This window comes from Cupressus sempervirens, chromosome 10 (genome assembly GCF_028749045.1).
Source record: "Cupressus sempervirens isolate cs-2001-9-10 chromosome 10, ASM2874904v1, whole genome shotgun sequence".
Classification (NCBI taxonomy): domain Eukaryota; kingdom Viridiplantae; phylum Streptophyta; class Pinopsida; order Cupressales; family Cupressaceae; genus Cupressus; species Cupressus sempervirens.
The window spans coordinates 885,062,225-885,077,806 of NC_143127.1; the positions used below are offsets into that span (position 1 = coordinate 885,062,225).

Below are 15,582 nucleotides of genomic sequence, written 5' to 3' on the forward strand. Positions count from 1 at the left end.
TAAGATAAAATTATTAATGTCCACGAAAAACCAAAATGGTTTATGAGACTGAGCATACAAACATAAGAGCTAGCCAAGAAAAGGCACCAAACGGTGACTGAAAACGAAACAAAACAAGAAGAAGAAAGAAAGACAAGGTAAGGACTAAGGGTCCTTCAATGTCACAAAGAAATCTGTAATAGAGAGGTACATCCGTGGACAATCCATAGTCTTCGGATGCCGTGAAGAACCCCTATAGGACTGATGCTGCCTGTAAAGACTGGTACAATGTCTAACGGATCTGGAATGTGAAGTAGTGGAAGGCCTTTTCAAACCCCGTAGAGGAGACAAGGGAAAGAAAAAGGTGGTAATGAGCTGATTAGAAGTCCGTCTTTGATGAAAGGACTGCAGGGTATTCTCTCAAAGATGGGTGGCCTCCTGAAGATAAAGTGCTAAACATCGCTAATCAATATAATTGAAGAACATCGAGAGAGAAGAAAATTCTCTGAAAAGGCAATAGAATCTCCCTCTGATCTCATAGTAATGAGGACAACGAAATATGAAGTGAGTCTCGGTCTCAGCCTCCATCAGAGTGCATAACTGGCATAATCGATTAGCCTGATCCATATGGTGATCAGTCCGAGCCCTGAGACGATGAGAACCAACCCTAAAAGAGCCCAAAGAGAACCGTAATGCATGATTCCAACGCCGGTAAAGATAGGTAGGGCGAACAACAATACCATCCTAAATAACAAGAAAATGCTCAGCATAGAAGACCATCTTAGGTCGCAAACCACCCAAGGGATGACACCAAGTAGTGGTAATATACTGCCTATAGATATCCTGTCCGACATGCTCATTCAACTCCTGACGAGAGGGAAGAAGATGAGCTAGGGTATCTAGCGAAAATTGATAGGGAGGAGGACGATCAATCTCAATCCCGATCGAACCCAACAAAGAGGTGGCCTAAGTGTACTAGCATTTTGATCTAGCAGAAGTGTCAGATCTCATAATCTCCATCGAAGAAAAAGATGCCAAAAAAGAGTATCTATGTCGATCAACACCCGTCTCCATAAAACCATGAAGCCGATGAAGAAACCAAATCAAGTAAAAAATAACAACAAGTTTGAGAGGATGAGCACCAAACTCCACTAAAACAATGCTGTGAGGGGTGAATCTGTGACACCTAATGATATGACGCAACAACAGTGCTTGGACCCGCTCAATAGAAGCCCAATCAGAAGCAATAAGAGAAGGTCCCCAAACCACATAACCATAGAGGACTGTCGGATGAACCAAGGAGTCAAAAAGGGACAACTTGGACGAAATATCCTGAAAATGATGCCTGAAGCATTGTCTCTCCAGCAAAGCCAGGGAGCCCATACCCTTACTAACTCGGGACTGAATAGTAGGTCTCAAACTGAAACATGGTCTTGAGAACTTCACACCAAGATACATGTAAGAGGGATTAATCTCAAACTCCTTCCCTTGGAAGAAGAAATGGAGATGAGAGGTCTTTAAACAGTTAAAGACCATAACCTGTGTCTTAGATAAATTGACCACAAGCTGTCTCTGAGTACAGAAAGAAGCAAGAGTATCAAGGAGTCTCTGTAAGCTATCGAGAGGAGAGGCCAAGAGAACGATATCATCAACAAAGTGGAGAATAGAGATCAAAACCTGATGTAAATAACACCCATCTCCTGGTTTAGAGGATTTCATAAGGAAATCCTCTAACTCATCAATATACAAGCCAAACAGTGTAGGGGAGAGAGGACAACCTTGCTTCATGCCAATGGTGCTCTGAATCGGATCAGAAAAACCCTTCGGAGTTCTGAGCCTACCAGTAACCTTCTCATAAAGTTTCAAAATAGCAGTCTGTAACATATCTGAAATCCCAATCTCTTGAAGCCGCTGAAATAAAGCCAACCTAGGAACATAATCAAAAGCCTTACGAAAGTCCACAAAACAACAATAAAACTTTTGAGAGCGGTGTCTAGCCTCCTCAATAATAGCCCGTAGTGTAAAAACATGATCCATAGTCTGGTAGTTTGCCCGAAAGCCAGCTTGACCTCTCACCCTACATCTCTGTCTATCAAGCTCACTGGATAACATGGTGTTCAAAGCAGTGGCATAAAGTTTGGCAAAAGTATGACCAATCATAATAGTTCTATAATTTAGAAGGAAGTGTAAGTACACAGATGTAGGCAGAAAGTATTGTAAGTTGCTTACTATGAACAACTATTGCTGATCCTAAAAGAAGAAGAAGAATAATACAGTTTTCTAGAAAATTTTAGAAGATTTGATTAATGAAGAGGATTTGAGAAAATGACAAAAACAAAGTCCAGTTTGGTATTTGTGGAACTTAGATGTTTTTCATTTATGTTGCCATCAATGCCAAAGGGGGAGATTGTTAGCATGAATGGTGATGATACTACATTGGGGGAGTATCCTAAGCATTGAAGAGTATTGATATGTTGCATCCATGACTATATTTTTCATTGATGTCAACATAGCAGTAATTCTGTTAGGATTGGGAGACTAGCAGCCAGTAATCTTAGTATGCACAGAAGCTAAGAAAGTTTTAGATGATGTGCAGTTGAGGACATGTTTCTGAGGTTGTCCCAATGACATGGTCTAAAAGAATAAGTATGATTCGATGTTGTACAAAAGCTATCTTGATTTACTAGAAGCAGTGTAGAAATAGAGCATTGGAAAGCAAAGTTATGATGATCTATTGCTATCTTTCATTTGAGATGTAATGAAGGTGATGCATAGATAACAATGATAGAGGATGATCGTGTGGTGATGCCAGCATGTGCACAAGACATGGTTTCACACGGGTAAAGTTTTGTATAGACTGTAAGCTGATAGTGTTGTTATAATTGTGAATTAATTAATTATCTTATTTTAATTAATTAGGGACTCCTCAAGGCTGAATCAAGAAATTATTATGAAGATATCGTATAAAGGAAAGTTTTTTCCCTTATTTGTAATAAGACTTGAGTTAGAGGATCAAGTGGAATGTGAAGTATTAGTGCATAGTGCAAGGAGCAGAATGGTTGTTGAATGTGTGTAAGCGATCCAAGGGATCATTAGGTGCATAGTATGAGATCTAGTTACAAGATCTAAAGGAGCAGAAGTTGATTGACAGGATAGAGACAGAGGAAGAAGTACATTTTAGTTCTATTATTCTACAAGGAATAATATAGAGATAATTTAGACAATGGGTTCTTTGATCTTAACCTTGAAGTTGTTTGGGTAGTGGGTCCAACTGTCTTCCACAACTCCTAACATGGTTGGCACAACTCCTAATAGGGATTCAAATTCTCCTAATAGGTTCTATCCTCTAACAGGGAATATTTATATTAGTACATCATCTTGTGGGTACCATCTCCATCGAGGTTTTCCCTTTGATCAACAATTTCTCTAAACAATATATCTGGTGTTAATTGTGTATGAGTATCTTGTTATGGTTATAATTTGTATTACTCACATGGTAAGTTTGTGATGATAGTTGGATAACTGATTCACCTCCCCTCTCAGTTATAGCAGTGGACTATATATTCTAACAATGGGAGAGGGTGGGATAAGGGAGAGAGGGGGAGAGAAAGAGAGAGAGACTAGGGGATGGGAGAGGGTAGGATGTGTGTGTGTGTGTGTGAGAGAGAGAGAGAGAGAGAGAGAGAGAGAGAGAGATGGGAGAGGGTAGGATGAGAGAGAGTAGGGGATGGGAGATAGTTAGATAGAGAGAGAGTAGGGGATGGAGGAGAGAGAGAGTATAGGATGGGAGAGGGTGAGATGGGGAGGGAGGGAGGGAGAGAGAGAGGGGGGATGGGAGAGGGAGAGAGAGAGAGAATAGGATGGGAGAGGGTGAGATGGGGAGGGAGGGAGCGAGAGAGAGAGGGGGGATGGGAGAGGGAGAGAGAGAGAGAGAATGGGATGGGAGAGGGTTGGATAGAGAGAGTGACAGAGAGTAGGGTATGGGGGGGAGAGAGAGAGAGAGAGAGAGTAGGGGGTGGGAGAGGGGAGAGAGAGAGTGGGATGGAGAGAGAAGGGGATGGAAGAGGGTGAGATAGAGAGAGAGTGATAGAGTGACTAGGGTATGGGAGATAGAGAGAGTATGGGATGGGGAGGGGGAGAGAGAGGGGATGGGAGAGGGTGGGATAGAGAGAGTAGGGTATGGGAGAGAGAGAGAGAGGGAGGGAGAGAGAGAGAGAGAGAGAGAGAGAGAGAGAGAGAGAGAGAGAGGGGGATGGGAGAGGGTAGGATAGGGGGGAGAGAGAGAGTAGGCGATGGGAGAGAGTGAGATAGGGAGAGATAGATTTTTCACATAGTAGGGGAGAGAGAGAGAGAGAGAGAGAGAGAGAGAGAGAGAGAGAGCATAGGGGATGGGTCAAAAAGTTGCGGTCAACAATTTTTTGCAAAAAAATGACAAGTTTTGGAAGATGAATAGTCATCCATCTTAGTTGACCTCTTAGAGGAGGTGAAAGGTTGTGTGTTTGTATAAGAATAATACATTTTCATGTAGAAGACATATAAGAAGCGAGGTGGAGTAGAAAAGTGCAAATTATGATGTATAACTTTGTATAATACAACTTGTTTATTTTGTTTTTGTGAAAAACAACATATATTGGTATTTGAGTTATAGTCTTAGTATCTTCTCATTTGTCTCAAGTTGTTGGTGATTATTAAGTTCTTTTTATATGACAAGGAATCATTGCTAATGTTAAACTTGTATATAGGATCATTGAGTTATTGTCAAATATCATTACTCCCTGTTTTAGAACAACAAACCCACCACTTTAGCTACATGTTATCATTGAATGGAGTTAGTGGAAGATGTTAAGGACCTTCTTGGTTGTCTTAGTAGCCATCTCATGGGTTTGAAACATAATCACTTCTCTTTGTGAAGAGATGCTTGGAAATCAGCAAATTACATGTTGTTGCAAAGAAAATACAGTGAATTAGTAAATAAGAATGTGGTATAAGTTGGTGTATGATCTACATGCATGTTGGAAGATTATTCTCACTCATAGGATGTTGAAGAATCTCTTGAAGGATTGAATAGATGATAGACTAAAGTTTGTGAGATAGTTATCTTATTCAGCAAGGAAACCCTCATTATAACAAGGGTTTGGAGGTTTGTGTATCTCCTCAATAGTTAGGACTTTGAAAGTCAGAAGTTTGTAAGATCTTGGTAAGGTAAAACTATAAAATGGTTCATTTTTTATTTTTATTTGAAAGTTTAGTGAGTTGGGAGTAAGAAGGTATGTTTTAGGCCTATTTGTCTAGACTCAGGCCTACAAGTTATATGCTTTATTGAATAGTTGGGAGTCTATGTTTTTGGAATTCAGTCAAGCTTAGTATTGGGTATCTTAATCCTTCATTGGTTTTGGTAGTTGTTTGGAGAGCTTTTGATTTCCTACCTTAAAACCCCAAAGGCAGGGCTACAAGAAAGAGCCTCTTTAGGTTTTTTTTGTGAGAATTGATGTTTTGAAGCCCACTACTTGGTGTATAACACCTTATGAATGTTGAAACCACTTAAATAGAAATGAGTTAAGCCTTTTGGAAGCTTATTGGGGTATGGTGTTGTGAAAGATCCTAGAGGATGTAAGGTAGTGGAGGTGTTGGGTATTGTGAGATGTATTCGGTTGAGTTTGTAAAGGGTTAGGTAGAGACATTTGGAATAGATGAGGGTGGCATAAGGAATAGGCCAACCACCTAGTCTCTAGCCTTGGAAGAGTCCCGAGGCACTAATGGTAATATGTTTAATAGGCTTGAAAGAATCCTAGTGATGAGAGTTTGGTAATAAGAATCTAGTATCACCACCTCCTTGCATTAGTATCCAAATACCTATTTTGTTAGCGAGGTTTAGTGGAGAAAAATAAAGTTGTTGTCCGAAAACCACAAAAAGGGCTATAAGGGAAATTAAGCCTATTGAGAACAATTTTGCAAAATACATATTAGGAGAGTAAACCAGTTGTGGAAACCTCAACATTAGGTGTTCTTTAAAGTGTCTAAGGTGTAAGTTTGAAGCAAGAAATTTATTAGGATCCATTTCTCAAATTTTCTCATTTTTCCCTTATTGCTTCCTAAGTCTTGAATAGGGAAAGTGATCAAGTAGTTTTGTGAAGTTGGGTAGAAGTTTGTTTAGTTCTATAACCAAGTTGGAAAGAGTCTTAAAAGACACTTAGGAAGGTGGGAAAGGTAGTTTTCCTTAAAAGTGTTCTTGTTGGGAATCCACTAGCTTTTGGTGTGAGCACTTTGCATCACTTTGGATGCAAATTATATTGAAATGAAATATATGAAATGTACTTAAAACGTAAATAAGAAAAACAAGATATATATTATGATAACCAATAATTTCATACATGAACAAACATATAATAAACTATGATAAACAATAATATCATACATGAACAAACATATCATATATTATGATAACCAATAATGGCATGCATCAAATATATGTCATACATCAAATATAAAATGTCATATATACATCAAATGTATGTCGAATATGTCCACTAATGCCTATACATGTGTGTCTATCCCTATATCTTCTCCTTCCCACAAGGGGAAGGAAACAAATCCCTAGAGGTCTTTGGTCGTTGTATGGAGGGAGATGATGGGGTCTTCCTCACATGCTAGCTCGTCCTCTTGTTTAGGCTAATCTCTAACTAGAGTTGATACAAACAAAGTAGATATGAATCAATAATTATTATACATTCAAATCAAATACACACAAAATTAATTATTTTCTTACCACTATCAAATAGTCACTCTGTACATCCACCTCAAAGGCTCGCGAAGGATCAAGAGTAACAAGGCCCTACAAAAATTGAATCAATATAATCACTCGATCATTCTTATAAATACCATTTGAAATTTTAATACTAACTATTGTAAAAACTCTTTCATACCTTGATAAATAGCTCTGAACTAGCCATCATGGCAACAACTCCACAATCGATGGACTGGTGAAGATGAGGAGGAATCTTAGATGTCAACAAATGCATATCATATAATACAATTTACATGTAACATGAAACATGAAACCAGTATAATCAAATGAATTAAATTAACATAAAACAAGTGTACATCTATGAAGCTCGTATCACGCCTTGGCTCAGAGTCCCTTTTGAATGTCGATGGTTCAGTAGAGAACTAATGCACATGGATGATTTTATTTTTTGTCAATCCTTCATACGATTACTTAATAATATATGTATTAATTTAAATTATTAAATTGATACATATCTCTTGACTAGTTGACGGGACATAAATGGGGTCGGGGAATCCATAATAGGGCCACCAAAACTCTTGCCCTAAATTTTGAACAATGTTAAGACATGCTAATTAATTAGTCATTCACTATACATATGAAATCTGACCAAATTAGTTTATTATAATTGTAATTTACCTGTGTGTCAATGCCAAATGTGTCATTCAGGAACTCATCAATGACTAGCCCATCATCCATAATGTCTCTAACATGATTACCAAATGTGCATAAGGATCCACATGATGTGCACATGTGACCGTGACACAAAGAAGGCTCCTCCTCAACTAATGGACTGGCACAATGAATGAGAGTTTGCGTCAAAGCATTGATAGTCCCTAGAGTATTGGTCTCTACATGTTCCTTCACAACTGAAGGAACAATCACATGCTCACCTCGTGGCTTGACAACAGGTGCCCTAATTACATTAGGGTCATGACATGCCCCCAACCTCTTAAATGATGATCCCCCTCTAACATATAAAAATAATTGGGGATCTCCCCAAGGATGAATTCACAATAATTTTTTTTTAAGAAATACATTGGAACCTCATGATTATTATAGAGAGGGGCATCAAAGACCATCCACCATCTATCCCAAAAGTTATATCTAATATCATCATGTATGCACAATGGAAGGGGAACCTTTTAGTTCTATGTTTAATAATGTCTTGTTCTCCAGGATTTTTAAACAATGCCCATATGCCACCTTTTTCTAATTCCTTTTTTCTTACATCTTTATAGGATAATTTATTTGCATAATATCTTCTTTGTTCTTCTCTCTTAGCATGCCAAATATCCAACTGACAACTAACAAAAGCTACATGGCTCATAATGGATTCAAGAGTGGATGTCAATTGTGCTCTCATAGGATTAGTATTCCTGCAAGCTTTCAACCTACCAATGATTGCTTCTAATTCAATTTTCCCTCTTTCTATTTCATTCATTATATTGCCTTGGGTGCCAGGAGGAGGTCTTTGAATTAGTGGAGGTTGCGAAAGTTCATTTTTATCTTTTGGAGGGTTTTCATTTTGATATTGTGGAGGGTTTTAATTTTGATTTTGTGGAGGGGTTTTATTTTGATTTTGTTGATCAAGTTGGGGATGTGGTGGTTGATTATTCATTCTTCTTGATAAGAAACCAATTATATTTTAAATAAATAAAAAAATTTCAAGAAAAAATTTAAAAACATACAAAATAATGCAAAAACAAGAGTAGAAAACATACTACGTGATCCCAATCTTGATCTTTGGTGATAAGGAGGCATTTTGAGGAGGAGAGTGAGAAAATTCTTCAACTTCTACAAACCACATGTGTGTTGTTGAGGGGAAAGAAGGCAACAACAAAAAGAAATAAGATTAAATGGAATGGGTTGTGGGTTTGTAGCCCATATATAATTTTTTATGGTTTTAATTAGAATTTTAAAAATTTGAGTTGTGTGTCATATTTTTGGCACCACAACTTGGTGCATTCACCCCTTAAGCTTAGAATTTTATGAGCTTAACAATTCATAGAAGTTGGTAGTCATGAATTTAATTATTTTACACATTCAATTTAACAAAAGATATAATGTTAAATGGTTGATTAAATAATCAGTTATTGAACAATTAGGTGCTGAGGTTAACAAATTTGCTATGTTAAATAGCTCTACAATTTTTTGCCTTTGTTTTTTGATTTCTTAACTCCAGCACTTGGTGAGATTGCTAGGTTCAGGCCTTTAGAGGCCCCCTATATCCAACTTTCCTTGGAGATCAATAGAGAAAGGAAACAACCTTCAGAAAGGGGTCTTTCCTTGGTAGTTTGGTCTTCCATCAAGCCTTTCTGCCTCTTTGTCTAGACTTATTTGATGACAAAGATCTAATTTTTCTTGTAGAAGAATTGATGCGGGGATGGTTCTCGAAGATGAAAAAATCAAAATATGATGCTCCTTCATTAGTTTTGTGTATGGAGGAGGGCTTTGTAAGTGAGTATCCCTAATGAATTATTAAATGTAATGATACAAGACCTAAACCTATCCTTAGTGGGTAAGTTTATTTTCTTTTTGACCTAAAACTATTTTTCTATTGAATATAGATTAAAAACATTCAGAGCATTACAATCAAAATAAAGTATCAAGGTGGTAGAGTACCAACCAACTACAGTATCAAGCACATTACAACCATATACAATATCAAGATACTAGGATCAACATCAACAGTTAAAAAAAAGACATATACAAAGATAATTATGACTGGCAACTTTAGAAAATGATAGCTGATCCTTTATTCATGGATGGTGGCTTGCATACAAATAGAAGATTGAAAATGATTGCTTCTAGATCTTTAATTGGTATCACATTGGGAACAATCTTGTAGTACCTTGGTCCTACTAGGTGATCATAGGTGAACCTTTCAAAAGGAAGCTCTATAAATACTGAGTGATGAGCAACTAGGATACCATCTCTTATCTCAACACTAGATTGCTGCCCTCCTATGGGTTCCATTTGAACTGCCCTATCAATCTCTATCTTGTCCTAACATCCATGACCATTGGCTCCAATGCTTGAACCTCTCCACCTGCCCTCATTCTTCAATTGGGTATGTGTAGGATCATGGTGGGCCAAACTATGGCCTTGAGTGACAATGAAAAATTAGGACATCAATGTTAGTCGACATGATGTGAAATATTGAACTAATTATGAACCTTATATCAAACATTTGTAAGAATAGAATATGTAGTAAATTGAATGAAGTTTATAAAACACCAGCCCTTTTATGATAAAAAAAAATTTAATTAATCAAAATTTAGAATTTCAATGTAAAAGTACAAAAAGAATTAGGAAAAAATAGGAAGGTGTATGTTTGACCACCTTAATCACAATCAAATGATAATATTTTTTAAAGATTCTAGATATAAGAAGAAGACTCATACCTGGATGTGATGCATATTTTTTGTATTTTTATACCAAGGAAACAATTAATTTTGAATTTTTCACTACAATATTTTTTGGAATAAAAAATCTCTCTTGTTTGACCACCTTAACTCATTTAAAACTATACAAAAATATATATATTTTTTTCTCTCATAGGAGGAAAAATATAGAATGTGACTCATCTTTTAGATTTTGGGAAGCTATACCATTTTAAATTTATAATTTTTTTTCAATCAATTCATAAATTAGTACTTTATAAGTTATTCCATTAGAAAATAAGTAATAATTACTTACTGAGGTCATAATTTGATAACATTTATATTGATGGAAAGCTTATAATTTCTTAAGAAAGCCTTTTCATTTCATCAAATTTTAGATGAAAAGTGATTTTTTTCATATCACTACTTTTTGGCCCATCATGACCCTGCACATGCCCAATTGCTAAATGAACTTTGCAAGATTTACATGTCAAATTTGTCTCTTGATTTGAGAATAGTGTAGCCATATGCAACATCATTCCTGTCAACTTCCACTTTCCCATTGCTAAACAATTCAAGAAACTTTAGCTCTTTTAGTTTGATAATAAGGGTGACCTACATAGAAATGTTAGAAGATATGAGTTGAGTTTAGAGAGTCAATATGAAGATGAAATTTTGTAAAGCATCAAATGATATATAAACATAATAAAAATATAACGCTACAAAAATTACACTATAAAAAAATATTTGCTCTTGTATGTCCCTCTATGCTTCATACAATAACAAAAGGAGATGACAAAAACATTTAAATATAATAATAAAATGTTTGATACTCAATAACATGGGCTTCCAGTTAGAACAATATGCATAATTTCCATGGAGCTAAACAACACAGAAACTAATAATAAAGCACATAAAGTTAAAATACCATATAACATTTGCAAAGCCCATGGGCTAATTTCTTTAATTTAAAATGATGCATAAGAACAAAAATAATGAAATCTGTCACAGATTTACCTTAGCACACAACCTCTATAAGTAAAAATTGGTCTACAAATGAAAAATGGAATAAATAAATTGAATGAATCATGATAAGAGCATATTGATTTAAAATCTTCCTCATGACATCTCCACTACCCTTCTTTTTCACTGTCTCTAATGAGTTTCCTTGTGCACATTAATGCATCACTTCCATGTCAACAAAAATGATAAGTGACAAAAATAGGAAATTCAAATTTTTATTTGAATTAATTTTGGACTACCATGCACCATCTATAGTGGTGGAGTGCATGCAAATCAATTGCATTATATTTTCTTTATCCACCTAGAAATTGTCTTCATTCATAATCCTTACAAAGTATTATACAAAACAATCTATTACACTCATTCTATTATTACACTTCTGACAATTAAATGTGGTGGACATTTCCAAAATTAATGAAATTAGTGGAATGATTGAAATTATATTATAGTATGTATGTTTTTATGTTCCAATGTAAGAGAAATAACTCACTTGACTAAGAACAATGCTCCAACTACAAATGACATTTTATATAAAAGTCAAGCTTTTAGAAAGTAAATTTTAAATTGAATATATTATTACATTTGATGCCATAATGATTACTCTAGTTTGATTACATTGGCTAATCATTTTTTGTTTTGTTTACATTGACTGACTATTTTGGACATATATAATGCTCAACATTTTAGGTGACCAAATAGATTGACAAATGGTCGTTGGATGGAATTCTAGCATCAAAATTTTTGTGTGATCCATTTTCTTCGTGGGTACTGTAAAAGGAATTTACGAATTGCTCTTTAGACATTTTGTTGGGCACTCAAATGAGTATAAAACTTTGAATGCAATGATATGAATAATAACAGGAAATTGAGTACATTAAAATTAAATTCAAGGACTACTATTAAAAGAGTGAAACAAAATGTGTCATAACTCCATTGAATTTACATAGAGAGTGGACTCTACAAGAATGCTGATGCTAAGAATTATGCTAGTCAATTTCCATGTACACAAGAATTCACAAAGCTTCTTTATTCTTACAACAATTTTTTTGGTGACCTCCTAGAGGAGGGTATGGTGCTATTGTGGGGTTACGCCTCATAGTGTTATGAATAACTATATATTGAATATGTTGTATGTATTGTTATGTTTGTGTGTTGTTCTCAAGTTTTTAGTTAGGTTTTCAAATTGCTATTTTAAGAATAGATCTGTAAAGACCTTTTGCAGGGATAGAAGCAGTAGTGAAGCCCTTAGACTTCATTCTTGTTTTAGTTATAGCTGTCTTTTCGACTATATTTACTAGTTACACCCTTATTTCTAATCTCACCATTTTTATTATTGCAAAGTGCTTGCTAATTTTACATTTTACATCCCAATGTATGCACTAAATTTCCTTTTAGTAAGTTGCACAAACAAAGAGTAATATTCCTCATCCTTAAACATAGTTTATAGAACACCATATTTTGCATTAAATTCTTAAGATTTTGATGACCACGCCTAATCAAACAAGAAGATGTTTTAAAAATATTACATGTGTAAACTAGTTGGATAAGGTGACTCAATCTTTGGATATTTTATTGGTTAATTATTTATGCATTTTTAGAAAGAGGTTAAATGAGACCAAAACTCAAGTACAAATATTATAATGTAGAAAGGGTGGAAAGGGTTTGGGAAATTGGAGAGAAAGATTACACAAAAATGTTTTGAGGGATCTAACATCCAAGGCAATAGTATAACTATTCAAGAAAAAAATTATGTAGAATTTTTTTTTCAAAATAACAATGCATTTTTATTCATCTTTTTCTTTTATGGTTATTACCAAGCATGCAATCTAACATCTTTCTAGGTGAGGAGTGAAGTGTGTAAGATACTTTATTTAAGAGTAAATAAGGAAGTTCACAAAAAAATATCACCACCACGGATCTTGTGCATGCCATTAAGATATAGGGAAGAACCTTCTATGGTTTGGTTGGTTAAAATGTGAAATTGATAGGGGTAAGGGTTATTTTCCAAAAAAAGTTCACTTTCAATGTCATTATTGTTATAGTAATTGTTGTGATTGATCAATGCGTGTCAATAGTTTAGTTATGTCTTATTATTTTACATTGTATTCAATCTAGAATTAAATTTAAGTATGACATTAAAATATTTTATACCTACATGAATGATAATAGAACATGCCAATCATTGCTCAAAGACTCGGTAGAAGGATTTTAAAATTTGAATCATTTTAAAGCTTGAAAATATAAGTCATCCTAAATCATCCATTGTTTGGGGAGATTCCAAGGGTTGCTCAATTCACTATGCAACAACTATTAACCTGTATTGGACCAAATCCATAAGAAAAGTTGATTACCACTCAAAGGCCAAATGATTTGGCAATCTGGGTAATGTCTTGGACAAACATGTTCAGGCCGAGGAACGAAGACCCACCTGGGCTCACTGCTTTAACTGCTGCCTCCTTCAACTCCAACGCCCTTTTCCTCCTCACCTCACATTCCATAATCCTCCTCACCCCCTTCTCCACCTCCTCTCTCCTAACAAACCTATTTTCATCAACATCCACACCCTCGAAATCCATCCCAAACTTCCAAACATCCTTCACAAATCTGCAATTGAGAAACTGATCCATAAAAGAAGGCCATCCCAACATAGGAACCCCGAAACTGAAGCTCTCGGTGACAGAGTTCCATCCGCTGTGTGTAAGAAACGCTCTAATGGAAGGATGAGACAGCACCTTCAACTGCGGCGCCCATCCCACAATCAACCCTCTATCTCTGATCCGTTCTAAGAACCCATGCGGCAAAACGGCGGGCTTTCCTTGTGCAACATCCTTCCTCAACACCCACAGAAAAGGCTTCCCGCTGCTTTCTAACCCGAGTGCAATCTCTTCCAGCTGTTGATTCGATTTGACGGCGCCGCTGCCAAAAGAAACGTAAATCACAGAACCCACCTGCCGCGTGTCCAGCCATGAAAGACAGCTGTCGTCCTCTGCGAACATGCTCGTCGACCGGAGAACATCTCTGTCGGCCAGAAAATTGGGAAGAAATATGGGACCAATCGCCACAGAAGGGCACCCGTTTATTGACAGAGCTTCTACTGCTTCCTTTCCTTCTAACTCCTCCATTGTGTTCACCAGCACATAATCTCCCTTGTTTTGCATTCGGCTTTCATGCAGGTATCGTTTGACTAAGGGATCCGAGGGACTCTCAGCGCGGTAGTACGATATGAGATCCGTCGGCAACAGGGGTGGGAGATTCCCCGGCAAACAGGTGATCACATTCTCCAGCCTCTTCGCCTCTCCCACTGAAATCACACACACAATAACAATTTCTTATATAAACAAATACTTTAATGGTAAATGCAGTTAGAAAGCAATATGACTGAATACATACTTCTAACAGGAATGTGTCCCCGCGAGAGAAGCAACTCTGCTTTAAACTGCGAAACAGACAAGGCCGCGCACATTGTCCAGAAAACAACTCTGGGCACGTGGAGATTGAGGGCGAGCTGGTAAGTGCAAGTCATGTAGCTGTCAGTAATAATACATGTGAGGGGAGGGACGTCCTCCGAACGAGTCATGACAAGAATACGCTTCTCCAAAAGAGGGGCTAAATTATCCAGTGCAATCGCATAGTTGACAATATCATTGACACGGCCATGCTCTGCTGGCAAGCCGTCAGGGACGGTCAAAAACCGAAATCCCTCGGCTGTTTGCTGGAGATCAGCTTGTCCGCCGCCGTCAGCTACCATGCGGCGGTGGCACCACTCTGTGTTTACGAATGTAATGAAAAATCCCCTTTCGGAGAGCAGGTGGGCCAATTGCATCAGAGGATTGATAACGCCCTGGACAGGGAATGGCACCATCACTGCGTGGAAAGACTTGGCCATCATAACATGTGAGCTGAGCGTACCTTCTCGTATCACAAATCATCCACGGGTTGAGAATGATTTTATACCTCCGCTTGTTTTGACCAAGATTGCCATTAACATTACTTTATCAAAGCATTAAATAGCAGCAACTTGTAAGGTTCCCTTATTCCCCGAGATGCCAGCAAATCGTAGATTTTATAGTCTCTCGAGATGGCCACTGCAATGTTATCGCACAAATTAGAAACTAATATTCTGATCGACCTATCTTATAGGAGGCTTATTTTACTTCAATTTAACACCTTTTACAAGTCTAAAAACTCCCAACTAAAAACAGGTTTCAAAAAATTAACATATTTTTTTAATTGTTTGCTTGCTGTATTGGAAATCAGTAGTGTAATGTCTTGAGATTCCTTGTAGAGCGACTTTTCAAACGAGCGCAAGGATTTAGAATCCGCCATTATTTTCATGGATTTATGTATAGTTTAATCCTTTTAGTCTCCCCATACATGTGCCGTTTTGGTAGTAGATGAGAAATCATGTTA

General features: G+C 36.7%; 1 protein-coding gene across 1 annotated transcript; it reads right to left on the reverse strand.

The window, feature by feature from the left end:
* Window positions 1-13,375: 13,375 nt before the first annotated feature.
* On the reverse strand, window positions 13,376-15,058 carry LOC149536825 (linamarin synthase 2-like). Its single transcript, XM_089805034.1, has 2 exons — window positions 14,563-15,058; window positions 13,376-14,473 (listed from the first exon to the last, which is right to left on the reverse strand). The coding sequence occupies exons 1-2, from the start codon at window positions 15,056-15,058 to the stop codon at window positions 13,527-13,529; spliced, it is 1,443 nt and encodes a 480-aa protein (XP_089661160.1). The 3' UTR covers window positions 13,376-13,526.
* Window positions 15,059-15,582: the final 524 nt, after the last annotated feature.